A 24,330-nucleotide genomic window follows, 5' to 3' on the forward strand; every position below is an offset into this window, starting at 1 on the left:
CGAAGGTAACCTTACTTCGACTTTTACCAAACCTAAATGTGATATGATTAAGTATTTATATAATTTAATACAATATAGACAACCAAACGAGCCCTTGGTAAAATTACATCTTATAGCCCTCAGAATTTGATGTATAGCTAAATGCACATAATAGTTTGGTATTCTTGTACGTCGGACTTACTCTTTAAATTTATGTCCTTTATTTTTTCAATAAAGCAAATAATTTCAAGTCCTTAACACATACTTGTCGTGCCCGCTTTCTCAACAAAAACTTAGATATTAATGAATCTGAAATCTTGTGATTCGATGCCTAACAAACCTGGACCATATCCATTTTCATTAGGTATTCGTCTACATCTATTAAGTTTTCTCAAATATATATATATTTTTTATTTTCTCTAATGTAATTGTAATTATAAATAACCTCTCTATTCAATAGTAAAATTTTACACAAACACTGTTGAGATTCATTACAGAACGCCCCTCGAATGGTGTACATGTAATTGTACAAAGGGCGAGGAGAGTTTGTTTACTTAGATTGAACCTCAAGTGGTGTCGATGTAATTTATTCTAAATTTATGTATCTTGCTATATATAAAAGGGTAAATTATATCGACATCTACTGAGGTAAGACCTAATTATACAACATTCCATGTACTTTGTAAACTTACAGATACACCCTTGAGGAGGTGTTTGTGTAAAATTCTGTTTCTGAATAGGATATGTACTTGTAATTACAACTACAATTTTAAGGGGTGTATTTGAAATTTTGCAAAGGATGTGGAGTGTTTGTATAATTAAATCTAATATCGAGGAGTGATGATATAGTTTATCCTATATAAGAAAGCACCCTCAGTTCTTGATTTTGAACTAGAAAGCAACATTAGCAATGTTTTGATCTCTTCTTGCAAGTTATAAGGATGACCATCTCCAAAGTTTCCATTGCCTTCTTTCTTGCACTTGTTGTCCATTTTGTTGCAGGAGAACAAGAGGTGAAAACACTTGCATTTTTTCTTCTCTAATATGCAATTTTTGCTCTAATTATTAACCAAAATACATACTTTTTGTATCCGTTCAGGTACTCAATAGAGCAGTAAACACAACTCCTCTTCAGAAAATAGGTGCACACTTATACTAAAAACAAGATTTATGCATGCAACATATACACTGCACAACTTAGCTACATTCACAATTTTGTTTCTGTATTTTTAGATTGTGGAGCGGCGTGCGCAAGGAGGTGCAGGTTGTCGTCCAGGCCACGGCTGTGCCACCGTGCTTGTGGGACATGCTGTGCTCGGTGCGACTGTGTGCCGCCGGGTACTTCCGGCAACTACGACGCCTGCCCATGCTACGCCAACATGACCACCCATGGCAACAGACCTAAATGCCCTTGAGACTATCTTCCCCTCCTCAAATGAGTGCTCTCTGCACTTTGCAATAACATATGTGAAGCATTTAGTTTCACTGCAAGGATCTCAGAGTTTGGGTAATCCATTTCAGGAAAAAGCAATTCTGGTTTTTGAATTCACAATTTTACAATTTATTATGCAAATATCGTATTGTAGTCAAATTTCCAAATTAAAGTCATGCTTAAGATTAATAAAAAAATTTAAAAAAATATTTTTGGGGTATATTAGGTAAAGAATAATCGTGTTAGAATTAAAAGCTACTGATCATAATTTCTACCAACGCATGGATTGGCTGAAATTTAATTCCAAAACTAAAAATATTGAAAAAGCGGCCAAACATCACAAAAAGTTAGATTTGCGAAAAATACAAATCTGATCTACTTATGTAATCGAATTGATCTAACACAAATTTGCTTAAAATAGCTGGATTTCAGATTTATTTCTAAAGACTGCTTCTATTCCATCTTACCTTTTCATAAACTTATAGTAGAATTCACTTTCTAAATAGAAATTATGCTTCAATTCAGATATTTCACAGTTGTAATATTGTTGCGATAAATGTAGGGGTAGTTTGTGTAATGATGTTAATGTTAATTTTTCAAAAAAATAAGTGGTGGTTTGTATAAGTGATAATAATATTTTGATGGGTGTATATATAATTATCTAAAAGATATGGATAATTTGTGTAAACGGGCCATAGATCAAGGGGTATAAATGTAATTATTCCAAAAAAAATAAGGAAACGAACTTATTTTGTGATTTAATTACATCGTAGTTCTCCAATTTGGCCAATCCCAACCTTAAATCACAGAGTAATTAGAGAAATCCAATGAGCTTCTATGATGTTTGATATAATTACGAATATCTTTTTTTATTTAAAAGTTTAGAAATACCACTGGATGTTTGATGAAATTATTGACATCAACTTGCCCTTGCCACAACTTTTCTCTTCTTAAAAAAAATAAAAATTGAAAATTTGTAAACAAATTGGATGAAACGTATGGAAAATTTTGAATAATTTTAAAAAACTTGTCACTTAATCTATTAAAAAGTTTCATACTTTTTTTTTTAAATAAGTAAAAGTATAATTTATAATCCACGATGACATTTTGATCAGTTTATCACAAAATATGGATGGAACCTAATGGAGAGTAATGAGTTCGGCTAATTGTCGGACCACCGTCAAAATCAAAGAAATATTCATAATTTTTCGAATAACGAGAAGATATTCATAATTATACCAAAGTTATTCTAATATAAATCAAGTGATGGTATGACTACTCACACAACTCCAATACAATTCCTGTAGGGAAAGTGGTTCCTGGTTATGAAATTTGGATTATACAATTTTGTTTCTATTCTGATGATGTCCGTAATCCGACTACTTGAATCCTCAATTGCCTGCACTTTCGGACAATTTCAACAACTTAACAAATCAAGAAAAGAAAAGGTGTATAAATACCACCCTTTTCTCTTTCATTTTATCACATACTCAATACCTAATTCTTTAAATTGCAGATATGCCAATCTCCAACTCCTCTGCTGCTTGCCTCATCTCTGCCTTCCTCTTTCTCTCTCTTACTCAAACACATGAAAAGGTGGGTTTAATTTTATGGTTCTTTTTTTTTTTTTTTTCTTTTGGAATAATTACATTTATACATCGTAATTTATAGTCTGTTTACATAAATTATTCCTATTTTTTTATAATTACAAATGTACCCTCCAAAACATCAGCATCAGTACACAAACTACCCTACTTTTTTGTTGTCAGGATAATTTCTGTAATTATGCAAAAGGCAAGGATGGTTTGTGCAAACAAACCATAGGTTAGGGGATGTAAATGTCATTATTCCTTTTCTTTTTGTTCTAGTTTTTATGGAGTTGAGAAATATAACTCCAGTAAGGCTCCATTCAGACGAATAGATATGTATCTGAACGTAGATTTAGAAAAAAAATTTCAAATAACTATACATTATGAGATTTAAAATGTATCCCGATATTGCTTAAAATAAGAATTGAACAGTTTCAAGTCTTTTTTAAGGTAGAATTATTCATACAAGCACAATAAATTTAATGTTATGAATTTAAATTTTTTAATTCAAAATATAAAGTAATTTATTTAAAAATATTTGCTTTTTCTCTATTTTGCAGGTCATCAACAGCGATGGGATGGGACAGTACTCTTTTGCTGACATGAAAATAGGTTAATTTATTATTATCAACAACATATTAACATTACTTGCATCTAACTAATCTAATCACAAGTACTGCCACCCTACGTCTGATTATTGATATTTTATCTTATAGATTACTTCATTTATATAGGTTGTGTATGTAGAATATATATATATATATAGAATAAAAATAAAACAATAATTTGAAATAGAGTCTTTCAAATCAATTTATAAATACACGTCACATATATAAAATTCAAGTTATCGGTATATATAGAAAAAGAGATAAATCCAAATTACCCCCTAAAATATTAAAAAATAGCAAAAAAAACCCTGAAAAAAAAAAAGGCAAAGAGCCTCTACAACCTTTTAATAAAGAGACATATTATTACCCTTTGTGTTGAGTAATATAGTTCACTCGCCCATTTTTGCGATTGATTTAGCTATTTTGGTTTCTAAGTGGTCACTTTTACCCCTAATTACTAAATATAAAAGTTGAAAAATATTATCACTTTCTCTTTATTTATATCGCCCTCTCTTCTTTGGGAGGTTTTCTTATATGGATTCTATGTATTTTCTATGGAAATATGTGCAAATTGTTAGTAATTAGGGATAAAAGTGATCAGTTACAGACTAAATAGCTAAAATCAACCGTAAAATGGATGAGTAAACTACACTACCCAGCGAAAGGTATTGACATGCTTCTTTATTAAAAGATTGGAGAGGCTCTTTGACCCCTCTTTTTTTTCTCAAAGCAAGTTTTTGCCTTTTTTCAATATTTTAGGGAGATAATTTGATTTATCCCCTAAAAAATACTTTATGTACATGATGTTCATACACAGATTGCGGGAAGGAATGTACTCGACGATGCCAACAATCATCGAGGCAGAACGTGTGCCTCCGGGCTTGTGGGACGTGCTGCGCGAGGTGCAACTGCGTGCCGCCAGGCACCTCCGGCAACGCTGACGTCTGCCCTTGCTATTCTAACATGACTACTCACGGTGGCCGGAAAAAGTGCCCCTGAAACTTGCTAGCTAATAACCTCATTTTCCCTATATGTGCTGTATTTGTATTAATAATTGCACTCCATCTGGTATTGAGTATTTGTCATGTCCAATTTCAAGGTTGATTCACAGAATTCTTATGTGTGAGAATGTTTATGGAAGAATGCATTGATTATAACAAGTTGAATGTATCGAGGATGTCTTGCTTAAGTAGTAGACTTGGACCTTTGAGTCTCACAAATATAAGTTTGTTTGGTTGTGTTTTCAATGAGATTTTTTTCACTTTTTATTGTTTAGGTAGGTGGAAATTTGTTTGGTCAAGTCATTTTTAGTGATAATGCATTTCTATTTTAATTCTCAATTTGAAATTTATATAGGTTACATGGGCTTGTCATAGTTGTCTTTCTGTCACATCAAAAATACATATACTTATATTTAATATTCTCACACCTATATACCGATATTTGGAAACAACTAATCCAAACATATTCTCAATTTTCACACAAAAATCAATAAAGCATTTCTACACATTTTCAATTGTTGGAAACTGAAAATGAAAATGAAAACACAACCAAACGGGCTCTAAATGTTTGTCTATAATTATAATTCTCTGTTATTTATTTGTTCATTTGAATACAATCTTGGGATGATTATATTTTTTTTTTTCTGAAATTTGATATAATTACATGTAAATACTTATATTTTGAAAAATTATATTTAATACCACTTAAGTTTACATCGCTCTAACACGTATTAACGGGTGAAGATGTATAAGGATAATTTGATTGTAAAAAAAATTATTGGACCTGTAATAAGTCAATTTGAAATAGACATGAATGTTTAACCAATTTTTTTGTTAATATTAATAAATTTGGTAAATTTTGATTAACAGATGAACTTATTTGTTAGATGCAAGCAAATTTAAAAAATGTTAGATATAATTTTTTATATTATATGGAATTTTTATGTAATTACATCAAATTTCGAAAAAAAAAGACTGCAATTATAGTCTTTGATTTGAAATAATTAGTGTATCCAATTATTTTTTTATATTTAAATGTATATATTATTTGATATGGGATTTATATATTAGTTAATTTTTCTTATTTTTATTCAAAATGGGATGAAATCAACGCACTTAGCATCACCAAATTACACCAATAATGTAAAATTTATTTGGCCAAATTATGATCCTATAATAACAAAAAATTATAAATTTGATTCCTACTAATATGAATATTAATTTATTCTAATAATATTTTTTAATTTATTGTAATAATATTATTAATTAATTATATATATTTGACATTGATAATTAATACGTAAACTAAGCATGCGTGTGGGCTTTGAGTTGCCACAACTGTGCGGATCCGTTGTACAGCTTTGTCCAACTGAAAAGGCCCAAATGTAGGCTCAGTCACAGCTGCTCCCCAAGTTAAAACACTTTATATCAATTGCGATTTGGGTTTAAAATAATTTAAACATCTGCTATATTATAAATGAGTAAATTATTAAATTATTAAAAAAAATTAATAATTTATTTTTTTATATTTTTTAAAATAAAGCAATTTATCCCCCTATTTAGAATGGTAAAATACTTAATTTTAAAAAATACAGGGGTAAATTACTAAAAAAATTCATAAAAAGATAATTTGCACATTTATAATATCACATAAGGTTAAATTACCTTTTTTCCATTACGATTTTCTTTAACGCATATTAACGTTAACAAATATGCAAATTAAGATATAAAATATTGGTTAGATGAAAATTATTTATGAAGTTAGGATATTCTTTTAAAATTATCTCAGCAATTAATAATCAGACCACTTTTAGATATAACAAGGAAGTACGATGGTGTTTGGCTAAATTTATAAGTTTTCCAAAATATTTTATAAGATGTTTGAGAGCTTATAAATTCTAAAAAAGTATTTGGTAATTTTTTTTAAATGATTTTGGAATCTTATAATTTTTTTACAAAAATTAAATTTTTTGACTTTTTTAAAAGCATCTTATAAGCTCTATAAGATTAAATTGTCGTTAAACAAAAATACCCTTATTCCCCGCATACTCTCCCTCTCGGGGAATTTATTTAATAAATGTCAAAAAAAGAAAAATTAGTAAAATAGGGTGATTTTGAAGAATTTAGAAAATTAAGTGGCACCGGTGCCACAATTTTTATAAAAAAAAAAAATTCTCTATGTCACCGCGATGACATAGATTTTATTAAAAAAATATTTTTTAATGTGCCACCGCGGTTAGCCACTGCGGTGACACAGAGAATTTTTTTTTTTTTTTATAAAAAATGTGGCACCGCGGTTACTGACTGCGGTGCCACTTACTTTTCTAAAACATTCACAATCATCCTACTTTACTAATTTTGTTTTTTTGGTATTTTTTTAATAAATTCCCCCTCCCTCTCACATACACGCATACGCTCTCTCTATCTATCTCATTTTAAAGCATTTTATTTAATTTTTTTAATTTGAAAAAGAGAAAATAGTGTATTATTTAATAATAAATTATTATAATTAAATATAAAAAATTTACTGAGAAAATATACATTTAAAATATTATAAATTATACAACTAGAAATAGTTATTGATAAAGAAAATATCAATTATATATATGTTAATATTCGACTAGCAAAAATTTATGTAATAATTTTTATTTTTTAAAAAAAAAATTATCTATTATTTTTTTATTTGGAGTTAAATTAATGTGAACTATTTATGAAAGTATTTCATAAATATTTAAATACAAAATATGTCAAGGATTAACAACTTATTTGATTCAAATAGTAGCATGTCCTTTTTTGTCATTCTATAAATAAAAGATCTTATAACGCCAAATATCCTAACATTTTATCAAATATGAAAATATTTTATAAGTTTTACCATTTTATTTTATCCAAATGGTTTGGGAGCTTATTTTTAAAATAAGATCCATATCTTATAAGCTCGTAAGAGCTTATAAGATGTTTTAAAAAAAGCTTAGCCAAACACTGTCTAAGTCTCATTAAAGCTTATACCGACATCACTTACTCTTAATAAAATTTAGGGATAATTACACTCTTCTCTCCTGAGGTTTGGTGTAATTACACATAGGTTCCCTGTGGTTTAAGAGATTACATCTAGCACATCTAAAGTTTGCTTCCATTTAACAAATAAGTCTTTCTGTCAGTCAAAATTCACCTAATTTGCTGATATTAATAAAAAAATCTATATTCACCCCTGATTGACTTATTACTGACTTACAATAGGTCAAAATAATTTTTTTATGATCAAATTATTCTCATAAGTCTTCAGGTGTTAATGCTGGTGAGGAGGTATATATTTATCGTTATAATGATAGTTTAGTTCAAAAAAAATTATTTGACCTGCAATAAGTCAGTATAACTCAATTAAGGATAATTATTAATTTATATTTAGCTTTGTCATTAATATCAATAAGTTCATTAAATTTTGACTAACGAGTGAACTTATTTCCTAGACGGCAAACCTTAGAGGTATTAGATATAGTTTTTTAAACCATAAAAATTTAAGTGTAATTATACCAAATCTCATAAAAAAAAAAACAAAGGGTGTAATTATCCTTAAAATTTAAAGTTGGATTGGCTCTATCTCACATCTCGAAGCGTCCTATCTCTCTAGTAGGGTAGGAACTTAAACTTGTCCTCATCGTCTTAAGTTCTGCTCCATCTCCATCAACCTCCAAAATTGGTGGTCCAATCTAGAGGTGAGAATTGGACTTAAACACGAATAATGGGAAGAATTTTTAAAATAATATGTCGATTCAATTAATATATTAATATAATTAAAATTAATAAATAGATTGCAGTATTTCAACAAATAACTAAAAATAAATAAATTATATTAACGAAACAAACACCCATACATCCGATGGGGATTGAACTATGATCTCGAATTTTTTTCTGGGATTTGAATATTGAGTTAGAGTGTGAATAATTTTATTTGTGAGTGATATATTTGAATATTTTATTTTTTGTTTGTGGAACAATTCATTAATTATCATTACTTGCATGATCTAATTGATTGGGAGGTTAGAATAGTCATTTGAGTTGGCACAACTGAAATCAGAATCGGCGACACGCAGCGCGCATGACCCTCACGCCAACCTGCAGAATGTAATAACTGAAATATCATTACACTGCAAGCCGAGTACACCGTCGCTGTCCCCCTCCCTAAAATCGCCGATTATTTCATTTCCTCGCCAAGTTCTCAAGCAGGTATACAATATACATACACATCGAATGGCGACCGTCGGTGTCGGCCGGATTTGCATGAACACACGTGTGAATTGACATTCGCTTACGTGGCTGACACGTCCTACTCTTTCACGGGTCTGAGGATCCGGTTAATAGTAGCCGACCCGTCGGGTCTGGAATGACGTCATTGACTTGGACAGTTATAAATTACAATCGTTATTTGATCGCGATTTATGTTCAGAAATGCAATCGGTTGTTTCGTTTCCCCGTCTGTTGAGGGACGAGTGAGGGGACTCACAATAAACACTCTGAGTGTGAGTTTTCAGAGTCAGGTACTCTTATGAAGCTGATTCTGAGTTCTTTCCTGCAAAGAGTTTGAATTGGAAGACTGTGTCTTCATCATTGCATTGTTGATTCATCAATTTCAGCATTTTTCTTCTGTAATCTGTCTCTTCTCTCTCACAGAGTCGGATTCTCCGAGCTAAAGTGGAAAGAAAGGTATCTTGAAAAAGGAATTTTTTTTATCTGGGCTCTCTTCTTTCTTTCGGTTTTTGCAGTTTTTATTGTCATTGAATGGTTTCTTTTAAGTTCTTCGCTTCTTTTCTCTGGTGCTTTACTGAAGCCCAGATGTTATAAAATTTCCGTTTCTTTCAGATATTGGAGTAATGGGTATTTTTGAATCGAAGTTGTTATTAATGCATATCGAAGAGGAGAAGATAATTTCTTTTTTTTTTTTTTCCCCTTTCTGGTGTTATGATTGAGATCTTCATCAATTTCAAGAATTTCTAATACTGATGGTGTTACCTTTTTTTCTTACTCTCTGTTTAATTTCCCGTATTTCTTCCAAGTCTTTGAATTTCCATACCTCTGTGTGTGTGTGTGTGTGAAAGAGAAAGTAAAGTGTGAGAGTGCGAGAGAGTCAGTAAATGAGTCCTTTTATTGCGTGAAGAGAACCTGATTCCTTGAACATCCCCCCAGATAAAAAGGACAGCATCACTTTTCTTTTCTCCCCATCTTTTCCCAACAAACTTGCCTTCTCTTCTCTCATCAGTTTCCAATATTCTCCTTCTCATTGCAGTGAAAATAAAGAAGAAAAGATTCTTTTTCAGCAATGATTGAAGAAACTCAATAAACCAAGCAAGAAATGCAACTCTGCAATCTTCTTTCTTTTCTGGTTTTCTCATTCTGCTGAGCATTTTTTTCTAGAAAACCCGAAAGTTTACTCTGATTTTTGAAGATCTGAACCCGTTCATCGAGTTGGGACTGAATCAAGTTTGGGCCTTCGAGGCAGCTTTGGAGTGAATCCCATGTTTCATTGTCTTTCTTTATAACTTTTGTGAAGATAAGGACAACACTGAAGAACTGAAAGCCTGCATGTAGAAGATTATTATTGTCCAGTCGGTTGCAATAAGCATTTCTTGGTAAGATCATCAAATTCGCATCTGTATGTCTGACGATTAAATTACCGAAAGATCCTCGATTTCTGGTTTAATTTACGGTACTAAATTACAAAAGGACATTGCTGGGGTTCTTGTCTTTATCTGCGTGATATTCTTGTTTGGTGCCATGTTTTTGGTGTCTACAATACTGAGTTTTTGTAAGCTACGTGTCGCATTATATTCTTCTTTTTTATCTCTTTCCTTCTTTTGTTTTTCGTGTTATCTTTTTCCTATTGAAGTTATCTCCTCTTGTTAATAGAAGTATTCAGTTCTGGAGGTTTAGACTGCAAGAGAGAAAATTCTGCCCTGCTGCTGTTCAGTTGAATTCTGAGTGGAGAAGTGTGTGAAATGGGTTCTGTTGGATTTGGCGGTGAAGATGAATCTCAGCCCAGTACGAGTAATGGCAAGAAGTACAAGTTACCCAGGACGGTAAAGACTTGTTATAAGCTTATGGATTAAAGTATGATTTTAGAATTTTTGTTACATTTATGTATATAATATTAATTTTTATTCGTGCAGCTTCTGGAAGGCTGTGGTGCAGTTGACCATGCCTCTGTTCCAAGGAAGCTGCGATCTGGTGTGCATTTACATATGATGATTTGCTATGATGACTGTTTAGTTCTTGTCAATTGGGATGGTTGTTTGTGTTTTTGGGAAGATTAGTGGGAGCCCACTGGTTCAATTAGGTTCAGCAATGGTGGGTCATCCGAGAAGTTTCCTGTCTTTATACTATGCTTGCTGGTGTGCTTTGAAGTTTCAATTTTTGGTTTCCCTTTTTCTTTTTTTAGCTTTTCTTGTTGGCAATGGAAGATTCTGCTTTTTACTTTTTCTGAGATAGTGAAGCATGTACTCTGGAACGAGCGAAGGTGAAAACTTTTTCACCGTGGTGTAAATTTGACTCTTTCGACATGACGATCATTTTCTTCTTGTCTGAGGAAGACAAATGTTTAGATTATCAACAGAAAATGAATGAATATGGAGGGAATCTTAATATAAGTATGTATTTTTATGTGTATTTTTAAATTATACACTGATTTAGACATTTCGAGTGGATCTCTTTCTGCTTGGTGGTCTTCCTTCGCTTCTCTTTCCTTTTGAACAGTTGAAAGATTCTGTGTTATTTAGTTCTTTCTATAGAATTAAAGCATGAACAATAAATTACCAGCAATTGGTTGCATAAGCTTAAAATGCAATTTAACTTCTTTTCCCGACCAGAGAACATCAGTTATCTAATTGAATAATAGCTTTCTGTCACATAGTAACAGTGTTCAATTAAAAACACTTGAGTTTTGTATAAACCCTTTATATTTGTTCTGGTTTTTATGTTGCAGCCATCAGGAAGCGGGGATGCGAATCTGTTATACCACCTTTGCCAATTTCAAAGAAGCAGTATAACGTGTCTAATGGAGTTGAAAGATCTAGAAAGGATGGCGTGAAGAAATCGAAAACGAATATGGTTATAAGATGCTGTTTCTGAAACTTTAAGCTATACTTTATCAATCTACAAACAATCCATGATTGAGAAATCAACTTAGAATCCTTCATGTGATGAGCGGAATAACTTTGCAGAAGCAAGGACATATCACCAAGGATGAGGAAGAAGTGGCTGAAACGTTATATGCTTTGGCGGGCATGTTCTCTGATGCAAAGAAGGATAATATGCCAGAGTTGCAGGATGAACCACCAGAAATAAAATCTCCAGCTATACCTGAAGGGGGGAGCTCGAGTGCAGTTGCAGGTTTGCTTTATTATTTAGTTTTCATGTTTCCTCTCATGTCTTCATTTACTTGCTTATGTGCTCTACCATTCTAAATGCCACGGTGAACAGATACTGGCATTCAGGCACTACAAGAGGAGTCTCATAAAATCAGCTCAAAAGTCACTCTTGAAGCTGCTTCACATTCTCCAGATGTAATCGATTCAACCTCACAAGTTCTCAGATTCCAGTTTTCAGGTGATGCTCAACAGCATCAGTTGCCCTCTAACAAGCAGCCTGTCATAGCTAGCAGTTCTGGAGTTCAATCTGATTTAAGTCTGGATCGAAGGTGCATTTCAAGTTCCTTCTGCTACCCTCAACATTTATATCTCTTTGCCTCTTAATCCTAGCCTGTTATTGATCATATGGCAGACCAATGGTATCAACTCTGGACATGAACCCGAGTGGTGAACGAGCAATTGCCCCAGACCAAGTATGCTTCAAGAATTTTGTAGTTTAGATTGTGTCTTCTTAATAAATACTGTATCTAAAATGGTGTTTTGGATGTTTTTCAGGTTACAGCTTCTCAAAATGGCAAGCATTGCTATCCCATGGATGACAAAAATAATGGTAAGTTTTCAATTGGATGGTATTCATTTACCGGCATGATTAGGTTTTGGAAGTGGCTTTTTTCATGTATGGTATCATATTTTGGTAATACTTATGAGAATTGATGAGCTTTGATTTTTTAAATTTCTGCAACAGGAGCTCTGAGCTCTGGAACACAGGGATCCCGCATTAGGTAATAAATTCTATCCTAAAGCATACCTCAGTTTCTTGTTTTGCAAATAGATATTATGCTTCTCATGAACTCATTGATTTAAGATCATCCACTCACAGAATTTCTGCCTGGTTTGAGAACACAAATGATGCCTCTCAGCTTTGTGTAACTGAGAACAGTATTACTGCTGAAAAGGTATGCTGTACTGTTCCAAGATTACAATGGAAATATCATCTAAATGAACTTCCCAATCTTATCGGGATCTTTCTTTGCTTTCTGATGATTCAGTGTACTCAAGCTGCTGCTGGATCCAAGAGGACATGGAAAAGATGTTCAGTACACGTCCACATAAGTCGCCTTATTAAGGTCTTGCAAGTATCAGAGAGAAAAGAAGGGTTACTGGAAAAGCCTACTCGACTAACAACTTGTGGAGGGGCAGAGCTACGGCCTCCAGTGAGTACCCACAACCAAATGACGGGGATGAACAGTGGTATGCCTTTTAATGGCGCTACTTGTTCTACTGCCGAGAAGGATTCAGCTGAAATCCAAAATGATATTCTTTTGCATAAAAGGCCCCTTCAAAATCAACCACTGGCTTCTGAGACCTCTTCTGCAAAACAGGTGAGTTCATTCCCAGCACCATCTGAATTATAGTTGTTGATTTATCTAAACACAAAAGTCTTGCAGGGCTACAATTTCTTATCTTTGGGTACCGGAGTTGGTGGTTTGGATGCAAGTGACTGCATGAATAGGGCAGGACATGGTCATGAAGCGCCTAAACAATTTCATGTGTCATATATGCAGCCGCAAAATCATTTGCCCATGCTTTTTTCACTGTCCCAGAATGGTTATTCCTCCTCTACTTTCCATGGTCATAATTCAGCTCTAGCAGGGCAACAGGTGCTTGCTGGCACTCCCTATCAGTTGTCTTTATAGTTCTCTGGAACAGTCTGGAATAATCCTGCTCGAATATTTTCTTGAAAACATTATAACGTTACATTTTTGTTAACCAAACTGACAAGTATTTTAGCTCCTAATTCATAGCATAATTAATGATATTTGACACTACGGGTGTTTTGAGGTCTCCTTATCTTTACATGTTATGTATCATTACAACAACCAACTTTGTGCTTGATTAATTCACAGGTACAGCTTCCTCAGTATCTTAGCAGCACAGTTAACAGCAGTTTTGCAGGCGGAACGGGACAGCAGCAGGAGTCACAGCAGCAGAAATGGGCAACTCAATATAATAGTGGTAAAGTTGGTTCCCCACATTTACCAGACTGGAAAAATGTAGGAAGAGATTCGTCTTCCATGCTCAACTATGCTCACGCTCTGTTTCCACACTTGCATGCTGCTCTGGGCTCGAAGTATCAGCAACTCTCACCTCAGCAACAGCAGCAGCTTATGGCTATCAATTCATCATCTTTGCCTCTTTCAAGTGTGAAGAGACAACATAATCTACACATCCCTTTGGGATTTGAGAGAAACAGAACTGCAATTTATCCTGAAAATATACCGCAATTGCAACTGCCCTGCAACCAGAACCTCTGAAATTGATAAGTTACGGTTAATTGTGCTTCAGAAGGAACTATCATTAGTTCATTTTTTCCCCTTAGTTATGTATGAATACACTCATCACTTACCAGGCTCTATAATGTCGTATCCGATGCAATTGGTAGCATCCTGCTGTTTACTCCTGGCTTATTTTCCACTTTCTTTTTGAAGCTTTAATAATAATTGGCATTTGGCATAGGTGCTTGGTAATAGCTGATGTGAAACTTACAGGAATGATCAATCACTCTGGAACAAGATGTACGTTATTTTCTATAATTTGAAGGTAGATATTCATTTTGAATTGATTTTACCTGCAATAACAATGAGGATTTCATAAAAGAAATATTTAAAAGCAGTTCAAGTAAACTTGGTTTTACGAATACCCAGCGACTTAAACTTGGCTTATGACTTAAGGATGGGGATTGTTGGAAGTTGTTCGTAATGACAAACTGATATTTTACATAGTCAAATAACACAACATAATCAGATCATGCATACATCTCTCTCTTTCCCATAGGAAAGTATGTCGATGCTAAATCAACTGAATTTCTGCGATTGCAACCATAAGCAAACCAATCAAAGAACATTCAGCAAACAGAAACCTTTACGAAAATGATTTCCCAATATCTTAAACAAGACTTCTCATTTCCTAATGTTGCAAAGAATGTGGCTTGATTGACCTCATCAACGTTGCTGCTTGAAGAGAACCGTTATTCCTGCTTTTCCAACTCTCCCATTCTCTCTATGATTGCCTGTGGTAGTAAATAAAGAGAAGGAAAATAAACAAAAATAAATGAATATCTCATGTTCATTGAACTTAACGTCTATCTATAGGTTTCATGAATAACAACATGATGGAGAAAGGTGCAAAAGGAATATGCTCGCATACTAAAAATGTAGAAAATGGGAGGATAAACAATATAGCTTTATCTATAAGCAGTATACTAACTTCCTGGTGGGTAAAGCTATCAATACTTTCACCAACAGTGGAGGTCATTAAAGGTTTTACCTTCTTACTTGTTTCTTGGAGTTCCCCAGCAAGGATGAACTCATCTAGAATCAGGTATACCTTTTGAAAAGCAAGGAAAAAAAAAATATGTATCAGCACATGTAATAGCACGCATTCACCAATATCATGAAAAAGGATTTTCATAGTGATGTTACATTATTCTCTTCCTCTGCCTACCCAGCACTAAAATGGTGAGAGACAACGAGACAAATCTTCTTAGACAAAGAAGTAGAAAGGATCCATTGACAATTAAGTCTCCCGAACCATTTGAACTAAATCCATTTGTTTTGCAGCTTTCAAAGTAAAACCTACCAATTGGCATCATAAACTATAATCTACAGTAGCTGTGTTCACTGTATTCCGACTCAATCAAAAGCATTGCAAAAAAGAAACAACTTAATAATGAAATATATCAACTTCTAAAGGGCTTCCCAAGATGGAGTACTCAAAGCATAAGTACAAACTTGTTATATTGAGACAAATAACTCTTCTGGGGTTACCCTAACACTATTGGTTAGTTTTACGACAGTTGTAAGGTTCATATAGAGTATTATTCAATACAGAAACCAGGCCAAAGGCAGGTCCTACTCCTAGCGCGTCCTAACTTTTTAAGAAAATAGAGAAAAGTGAAGGATGCAATCTAGTGTGCATGAATCACAAAAGTGAGCAAATAAAGGAAAGCAACATTGAATGCAAAGCCCAATATTTCACATCCACTATGCAGGAGATGCTTGATTAAGAAGAAAAATGGTAGATCAATTGACTACATATCTCGGGTTGCAAATTCTCATTTAAGTGCAAATAATCACTTGGAATAGTGTACACCCCAAGTCAGTAGAAACAGGAACTGCAAAAGCACAACATACCTTGTGGAAATTAAATACTAAATCTAGCTCGCATACATTGCTGAAAAAATGATCCAGTATCTCCACAAACAAGTGAATGCTTTCCAAATAAGCTAATTCATTGTCTGTAATGTCTACACACAGTGAGAAAAATAGCCCAGCATATCGCCTGTAGATAACCTTGTGGTTTCGGAACTGCAAGACAAATTGTTGACCATGCATCATGAGTCGGTACGATGCCAATTTGAAGAAATTATTGAAATAGAAAGCCATTGAAATCAATTAAAACACACAACTATATGTCAACTCTGTTCGAATACTATGGTTACTTTCGGAAGGGCAAAGAAGGCACCCACAAATGCCTAGTGAAGTAGCTGGACACAAGAAAAACAAACGACAACTTCTCATCATCTCAAATTACACAATCTTTGTTCGCCATACTTCTACCGTCTTAAAACAAAATTTAGTGCAACCCAAGGCAGCCAAACTCTTTAACCTCTCCTGCTCCCATGCTAGAAATAAGAACTCTCTACTCAAGCTCAAAATCAAGAATTTCATTTAACTCGAAGGAACCAGAAAATGGCATGCAAGCATCTATAGGTTTACCACAATAACTACCATAGCTGCAATTTTGTACAAAAACTTAAACAACTAACAACAAAATCGCAATTCTCAATTTTGTTGAAAATCCTAATTGGATACTACTGCACCCAGTTAAAATTTACTTGATTCTTCTTTTACAGCTTTGATTATCACTGCCGAAATCCATGAAAAAACGATAAAATTCTTTAAATATTCATCATTTATATTCATATTAAGAAGGGCTGTACAGAGATCACACAGTTAAGCAAAATTTGATATCCAAAGACAGTGAAAATGCTCACCTCCACAAAGTTGGTGAATTTGGGATCCCTATTCACAACCAGACGATGAACCTACAATGATCAAGTGGATTAAAAATTTTAAAAAATTACATAAGCTTGAAGCCCTCGAAAATTGAAACAGAATTGGAAAGGAACTCGAAAATCTTCTCCCATAAAACGAATTACCTCGTACTCAACCTTATGCTTCTCGGATTCCTCGAGAGGAATGTAATACTTTGCCAGTCGAGTTTTTCCTTGCCTGTTCTGTAGAATTATGAATCGGATCTACAAATTTCAAGAGAAAATATCAAATTTGTAAATGCGGAAAATCGAAGCAGAGAAATTTCAGAATGAAGTTGGGCAAATAATTAGAAATAGCAGATGCGAAGGATTCACCATATTGGAGAAATTGAGCGAGCACGGAAGATCAGACTGTTGCAACCGCAGAAATGTTTGAATATAACAAAAAATTTATGTCTCACTAATACTCTTTTGACAATTTGCTTTGAATAGATTGATTCAATGTTCTCGATAATAAGGCGATTAAATTATCAAAATATTCTAAAAATATTAGACTAGGGTGTTTATTTGTGTGAATTATAATAAGAAGATAAATTATTTTTTAGATATCCTTTCAAGAATTTCCTCACCATTTGATCTTATAATTACCATAATATGGATTGATAAGAAACATTAATATTATTTTATATTTTTTAAAAAATTATACATATATTTCTAAAAAATATTAATATCTTTGCACAAATTATCTCTAATTTTTAGTTGTTATGCATAGTTTATGTAATTACATAAAAAATAGAGATAATTTTGTACATAAATCAAGAGTATAAATATAATTATCTCTAAATAAAAAATCGGTAAAATTATATTTTTAGTTCTATAATTTTAGTTATTAGCACTTTTTGTCATGTGACTTTCTTCAATTACACATTTAATCCTTTTTTTTTGGCAGATTTAATCTTATACTTCACAGATTTGGTCAATTTTTTTACAGATTTAGTCCTACTTTTACAATTTTGGTCCATTTTTTAGGCCAGTCCGTTTGGCCAGAATGCAACGTCGAAAGCACCTCACCTGCCACGTAACTAGAATTTTTTATGGCTTTTAAACCAGCAATGGGAAGAAATTTCCCCAAATTATACCCTAGCTCCTTCATTTCAACTACAACACTTAACTTCATTTTCAACGACAAAATATGTGCCTCTTTTTGAGCCATTTGAGCAAGGGGTGAAATCACAAAACGGGAAAATATTTGTCTTTTTTGAGCCGTTTTTTTATTATGATTAGTATTCTGCAAATTCAATACATAAGACCCCCCAATTCACACAAACAACAGAGATTCCATACCTGAGTTTCTACCTTGAGATTCTACGCACAAAAATGGTGGGAGAAGAGAAGCAGCATCAGATGATGCAGAATTTATTCGGGGACCAATCAGAAGAAAAAAATGAGGTCGAATCCGAGCACTAGTCCAATCATCAACCTGACTATGTCTGCGTACGAGCGATTTTCATCCCTTTGTCCCCCTTGCCAAAAGAGGCACAACAATTTCATGCAATTTTTTTCCTCTTATATGGAAGAAGAAAATTAAAGGAGCTAGGGTTTAATTTGGAAAAAAATCCCTCTCCGTTGCAGGTCTAAAATCCATAAAAACCTATGTGGCAGATGAAGTGTTTTTTGACGTGGCATTCCTGAAAAATGGATTGGCTGAAAAATTTAACGATGAATCAAAATTGTAAAAGCAGGAGTAAATCTGCTAAAAAGGGACCAAATATGTGAAATGCTGGAACACATTTGTTAAAAAAAGACTAAATATGTAAACCAAAAAGTTACGGGGTGAAAGATACTAATAATCTAAAGTTACAGATTTAAAAATGTAATTTTGCTTAAAAAATCAAAATGGTTTATGACTATGTTATAAATAATCAAAGCACGCAAATGAGATCTTTATAATTTTAGAATCCAACATTTAAACAAAACAAAAAATTAAAATTGAAGAACAAATATTATGAGTTGGAATTTGAATATACCAAAAACATTAATGTGCGATATTATTGTAAAAGTTGTGTTTATATATTAAATGAAAATAAAAGATGCAATATGATTTAAAATAAAAATTTAATCCGCTAAAACAATGCCTCAAATCACAACTTAACAAACTTTATTCTCAATCACCCGGCCCTGTTTCTAACCAGAATAACATTACAAAATTGCAAAAACTATCTCTTCTACACATAAAAATGCTCATGCAACAACAAATGGTGGGCAATGAGTTCAAAGCTCAAGTTCAAGAAATCAATGTTGATACATAGAGTTTGTAGCAGCCAAGAGAGCAGCTCCAATGCCAGAGCCATCCTTTGAGTGTTCTATAACTATATTCTTCGATATCTCCGGTCCCAGAAGCTCTGTGACGGCATCTTGGAGGTAACTCCTGTACTGTGGGTAATGCTCGTACAAGCCGCCATCCATGGCCACCACCGTCCTCTTACCAAAAACAAGGCCTCTTGAGTCGTCCTCCATCTTTTGGAGAATCCCAACTATTCCTGCGCCTGCCAGCCGCCCGCCGCGTTTTGCTATTGTATCACAAACGTCCACTACAATCTTCCTTGCGATCAAATCGGAACTCACCTGATATCAAGTCAAAGACATTTTTTAAGATCATCTGTGATCGTTGGCATTTTTAACAAGTGTGAGGTATTAGTGATGTAACGAACACAAAGTGCTTGTAATTAGCAATAATATAAGGGGTAATTTGCTTTACCCCAGTGACATCGTGGAGGATTGACCCAACTACTTCAAAATCCTTGGAAGAGTCTTGCTGCATGGCACATATATCTGGTGTTCTACACAATACAGTTTAGGGGTATATTAAGTATGAGTATTCGTCTGTTACCTACTGTCTGCTATGTATCATCTTAATGTTGAACAAGAGGATCGAACCTGAGAGAAAACGGCATTCGAAGCTTTTCTGGATCACAGTCACCAAATAATCTAGCATCTTCAGCCATTTTGAGCAACACTCTTCTCACAATTTCACCGAGATACATGCCAGATATTGTTTTCTCAAATATCTGTTTTCATTGTATACGGTCATTTTAAAGTTAAGTTCACTTATAAAAGTGAAAACAGCCGTACATATAAGAAAACTGCTAGCTGGAAAGAGAAAGTTACCTGTTCGCCGGGGTTAATACTCTCAGCATCCATTTCTATGTCAAACTCAGTCAAGGGAAGGCCATTTGAGAATGCTCCCCACTCGGTGTTTACAATCTATGGTTAACTTCTATGTTAAATGATAACTCCTATTAAGTAATCATGAAATTTCAGCACAAAGAATTTCAAATGCTGCATATACCGTTCTTCCAGATTTTGAATTTGGGCCGTGCAGCTTAGGGATGGCATCGATGCGTTCCACATAGCAAGCATTGGTTCCAGTTCCTAGAATGACAGCAACCATCACATCATCGTCCCAGTATCTAGCACCAGCTAATGTTCCGACAGTATCATTGACCTAGCTTAATAACACAAAATTTGCAAAAAATACACAAGTAGTGAGGAAGGACCTGGGCCATCCTAGGTCCACAATAAATCTGAGGATGATGTCTTAATGGATGAGAATGTACCAGGGCAGACACCCGCATGTTTAGCCCCTGCCTCTTCATAGCTTCATTCAAGCAAGCAACTACGTCTTTTCCTGCCTGAAAAGAGTTCAATAAAAGTAAATGGTGAAACGAAAATTTCTCTAGAATATTTTAGCTCTGAAAATGCTAGATTTTGCTAAGAATCAAAAGTGGGAATATGAAATCATGATAATATATCTTCGTTTGCCGGCATAGGTAACATCCATCAATTTGCTTTTTGATAGTACTCCATGTGAATCACGATTGATCCCAAGGAGAAAGGTAAAACTTTTAACCTATTCACTATCTGAGACAGAGTTTGAAGCACAGATTAGTAGCATAAATTCTTCAACCTAACAACGTGCCAAAAGAATGGCCGTCTAAGCATGATCATGATATACTCCATCTTAATTCACAAGTTATGCAACACCTACAACTCTTATAAGCCAAATCCAGATATAAAAACCTTCCGCCTGTACAACTAGCTGCCCAGAATGACATAACAACGAGGTCAAAAATTTAAATTTGTGTGGCCGAATAATGAAATACTAACAGTTCCAGAGACTGCAAATCCCTTAGTCCACTTGATGAGGATGCCTGAGTCAATTGATGTCTGCTTCACTGGAAAAGAAAAAGTAAATCCTAACTCCCTCGTCCTTCCCTTGGGTAGACAAAAATTTCCGGCTTCTTTTTGAGCAAATTTTTCCAGCCCAGAAGCAATGAAATCGAAGAGCTCCTAAATAGCACAACAATATACAAATCAAAAGGTCAGTTTCATAAGTACAGAGACTATTAGCCAGGATCTTCTCAAACCTACCTCAGAGGTCCCAAACATTAATTCCTGAGGGATAGAAACTTGCTCAAATTCTGTCTCGACCACACGTTCATCCTTTCCTCCTAACTGCACTCTCAGCACTCGGAAATTTGTACCACCAAGATCCAAAGCATAGAATAATCCCTTTTCATTCCTTACAAAGACATAAGAACTAAACACATCAACATCGTTGCAACTTCCAATCATAATCTATTTCAGAAAGATCAAATTATGCATAAAATCTCAGTCAGCAATCAAGTAAAAACTAACTTAGTTCTTACACAATTTTATCTGTCAAAGAATTGCATTGGCCACCTCGGATTGAATATTATCCAAGTTAATCAGTCTTTGATATTTGAACGTAGAAAATAATACGATGAACCCTACTTATTAAAACAAAAAAAAAACAGATTTTGCCCACTTTTCATCTCAGTCTGAAGTAGAGAAGAAGTTGAACTACTAAGATCATGAAGTCAGATGTAAATTTAAAACTCTACTGTAAAAAGAAAAAAAAAATTGAAAACTCAAAATGAACGTCGAAAAATGCATACCCCGTCGGCAGTGCATCAACGTAGCTAAGAATCATCTTGAGATCACTGCCACCATCCACCTCCAGCCCAGCCCGCATGTCAGCGGCCATGGCATCCGCGACGTGGCGCAAAACGGGCAAAGGTGTGGCGCAGTCCCTCTGCAACTTAATGAGAATCGGAGCTGCTGAGACCGTGTTGGATGATCGGACGCTCATCACAACTCTAGGCCGCGGCGGCCATCCAGCTGATCGGCCGGAGTGGAATGATCGGAGGGCTGGTGGGGTGACGGCGACCGACATTGTCGGGTGAGATCAAGAAATGTGTGGGCTGGAACTGAACAAGAGGGAAAAAGCAGAAGAAGTTGGATGAATAATGGCTCTATAGTGAAGAATGTGAAGCTTTATGGGGTTTAAGACCCACACACTCTTTATGGCTGATGATCGGACAGTTTGTAACAGTTAGTTAGAATCCTTGAGAAAATATTGAAAACTTACTTATAAATAAAAATTTATTACTCAAATCAAATTTAATCGGACCAAATTAATCATAGAGCAAATATATCATAATTGCTATATGATCGAACCAGATCAATTATTTTTTTTAAATTGTATATCAATCGCACAAAAAAATTATTACACTTTTAGATTTGAACAAATCCAATTTAAATTAGAATTTACTTTATAAATATTTTTTTTTAATTTTTAACTTTGTTGTGCGTGGAACTTTTTATTAATAAAAATATTTTATGAGTGTGCACAATTTAAATGTTAATATATATTTTTTTTCTTATTTATCATAGCACGACGTAAGTCTAATTGTTACGAATAGTGAAAAATATCTAATGCATTGACGCGATTACATTGAGCAGAATTTCAAAGAAATTTAGGAAAATAAATATTTTGTGGCAGTTAATTTCTCATAATTAAAGATTTTAGTTTTATTAGAAAATTGTTTAACTCAGCTATTTTTGTATTCATTAAAATAAATAACGTAAAATTGGTTTTAGCTGGGTAATCACGAAATATTCATAAAAAAAATTAAAAGAAAAATGGTGGGAACAAGAATGTAGGTAGGTGCAGACAGGTTGGGGGCGGAGAAGACGATGTAGGCGCAATATATTGTTGTGTGTTTCGGCAGTATCGGTGATTTGAGTCAGCAGTTGTCGGGGAACACGTATTGGCTGACAGTTGAGATATAATAGGAGGGGGGGCTAAAAAATAAATTAAAGAGATAATTATTCTCACAAAATTACATTTAATACTTGTAAGATTTATTTTTGCCTAATAAATAATTTTTTTTATTAGCCAAAATTTATTGAGATTTTTTTATATTAACAAAAAATTAATGGCAATCAATACTTCCCCTCATTTGGCTTATTGATGACTTATTGTAGATCAAACAATTTTTTTGTTACTAAACTACCTTTATAGTTGTGAACATATACATTCTCATATGCATTTACATGTGAAAATGTATAAGAATAATTTAATTATAAAAATACTTATTTAACTTGTAATAAATCAATAACAAATCAACCAAATTATCCGGTCTTTTGTTAATATCGTCAAATTCAATAAATTTTGACTAACGAATAAACTTATTTGTTAGACGGAAGAAGAATTCATTAGTGTAATTATCCTAAAATCAAATTAATTGATACTTAATTGAAATCGATTCGTTAAAGCTCATTTGAATTCGATATATTAAACTTAACCTACCAAATCTAAACAAAAAAATTTATTCATTAAGCTTTTAAGCTCGGTTTAATTAGTACAAAAGTAATAAAAAGAATTATATTAAAAAATATTGAATTACTTAAGCTCAACTCGTGTTTAATGTAATTAAAATTCGTTTGAACTCAATTAAATTTATAACCAAATTAAATTCAAATGTAATTTCACTAGTTATTTAATAATTCAAATAAACTTGAATAACGATGCATTCAACTCGATTGGAATCCGACACAATTTTGGATAATTTTGGGCTGGTTAGCCCAATATTAGGGCCCAGCCACATTGGATTTGGATATTAGTATTGGACTCCACAGAAGTTGGGCCCAGCTTAAACACAGATGATTTTTTTTAAACAACTTAAAGAATAAATTAATTGGGGAGTACTTTTTTTTTTTTAACCCCCGTACTCAATATATTCACGTACACCCTGATTCAAACACAAAATTTTCAATAAAAACTATTGAGCTCAAACCATTGGGTTGTCCCCCAAGACACATAATGAATGGAGCATTTATTACTCATAAAGTCCAACGATGCTTGTAGGATCACCCATTTTGAGTTATTTGATCGTGTTGATTACGCAAATCACCTTTCAAACTGTTTTGAATCTGAA

General features: G+C 33.5%; 5 protein-coding genes across 15 annotated transcripts; 3 read left to right on the plus strand and 2 right to left on the minus strand.

Annotated features, from left to right (window-relative positions):
- The first annotated feature begins 840 nt into the window (after positions 1-840).
- Positions 841-1,524, plus strand: LOC105166040 (gibberellin-regulated protein 1). Its single transcript, XM_011085249.3, has 3 exons — positions 841-992; positions 1,079-1,121; positions 1,213-1,524. The coding sequence occupies exons 1-3, from the start codon at positions 921-923 to the stop codon at positions 1,392-1,394; spliced, it is 297 nt and encodes a 98-aa protein (XP_011083551.1). The 5' UTR covers positions 841-920; the 3' UTR covers positions 1,395-1,524.
- LOC105166039 (snakin-2) lies at positions 1,348-4,855 on the plus strand. The gene is made up of 4 exons (XM_011085248.3): positions 1,348-1,486; positions 2,928-3,007; positions 3,561-3,612; positions 4,426-4,855. The coding sequence occupies exons 1-4, from the start codon at positions 1,369-1,371 to the stop codon at positions 4,605-4,607; spliced, it is 432 nt and encodes a 143-aa protein (XP_011083550.2). The 5' UTR covers positions 1,348-1,368; the 3' UTR covers positions 4,608-4,855.
- A 3,925-nt stretch (positions 4,856-8,780) lies between these two features.
- On the plus strand, positions 8,781-14,484 carry LOC105166037 (uncharacterized). 11 transcript variants are annotated; one of them, XM_011085238.3, is made up of 15 exons: positions 8,782-9,147; positions 9,281-9,313; positions 9,894-10,236; positions 10,514-10,683; positions 10,774-10,831; positions 11,586-11,710; positions 11,824-11,992; positions 12,083-12,299; positions 12,383-12,443; positions 12,526-12,580; positions 12,716-12,752; positions 12,851-12,926; positions 13,020-13,352; positions 13,419-13,631; positions 13,878-14,484. In XM_011085238.3, exons 4-15 carry the CDS (start codon positions 10,603-10,605, stop codon positions 14,283-14,285), a joined length of 1,833 nt encoding a protein of 610 aa, XP_011083540.1. In that variant the 5' UTR covers positions 8,782-9,147; positions 9,281-9,313; positions 9,894-10,236; positions 10,514-10,602; the 3' UTR covers positions 14,286-14,484. The 11 variants fall into 11 exon arrangements, with proteins under 11 accessions (XP_011083548.1, XP_011083540.1, XP_011083542.1 ...); XM_011085240.3 differs by having other exon boundaries at positions 10,022-10,236; XM_020695412.2 differs by having other exon boundaries at positions 10,053-10,236.
- A 226-nt stretch (positions 14,485-14,710) lies between these two features.
- LOC105166036 (AP-2 complex subunit sigma) lies at positions 14,711-17,559 on the minus strand. Its single transcript, XM_011085235.3, has 6 exons — positions 17,402-17,559; positions 17,192-17,290; positions 17,027-17,077; positions 16,164-16,337; positions 15,298-15,357; positions 14,711-15,040 (listed from the first exon to the last, which is right to left on the minus strand). The coding sequence occupies exons 1-6, from the start codon at positions 17,402-17,404 to the stop codon at positions 14,999-15,001; spliced, it is 429 nt and encodes a 142-aa protein (XP_011083537.1). The 5' UTR covers positions 17,405-17,559; the 3' UTR covers positions 14,711-14,998.
- A 1,606-nt stretch (positions 17,560-19,165) lies between these two features.
- On the minus strand, positions 19,166-22,386 carry HXK3 (hexokinase 3). The gene is made up of 9 exons (XM_011085234.3): positions 22,006-22,386; positions 21,458-21,608; positions 21,194-21,376; positions 20,644-20,718; positions 20,376-20,531; positions 20,195-20,290; positions 19,964-20,094; positions 19,785-19,866; positions 19,166-19,651 (listed from the first exon to the last, which is right to left on the minus strand). Exons 1-9 carry the CDS (start codon positions 22,281-22,283, stop codon positions 19,319-19,321), a joined length of 1,485 nt encoding a protein of 494 aa, XP_011083536.1. The 5' UTR covers positions 22,284-22,386; the 3' UTR covers positions 19,166-19,318.
- Between the last annotated feature and the right edge of the window lie 1,944 nt (positions 22,387-24,330).

The sequence above is a fragment of the Sesamum indicum genome, linkage group LG7 (assembly GCF_026168435.1).
Source record: "Sesamum indicum cultivar Baizhima isolate 11 linkage group LG7, ASM2616843v1, whole genome shotgun sequence".
NCBI lineage: Eukaryota > Viridiplantae > Streptophyta > Magnoliopsida > Lamiales > Pedaliaceae > Sesamum > Sesamum indicum.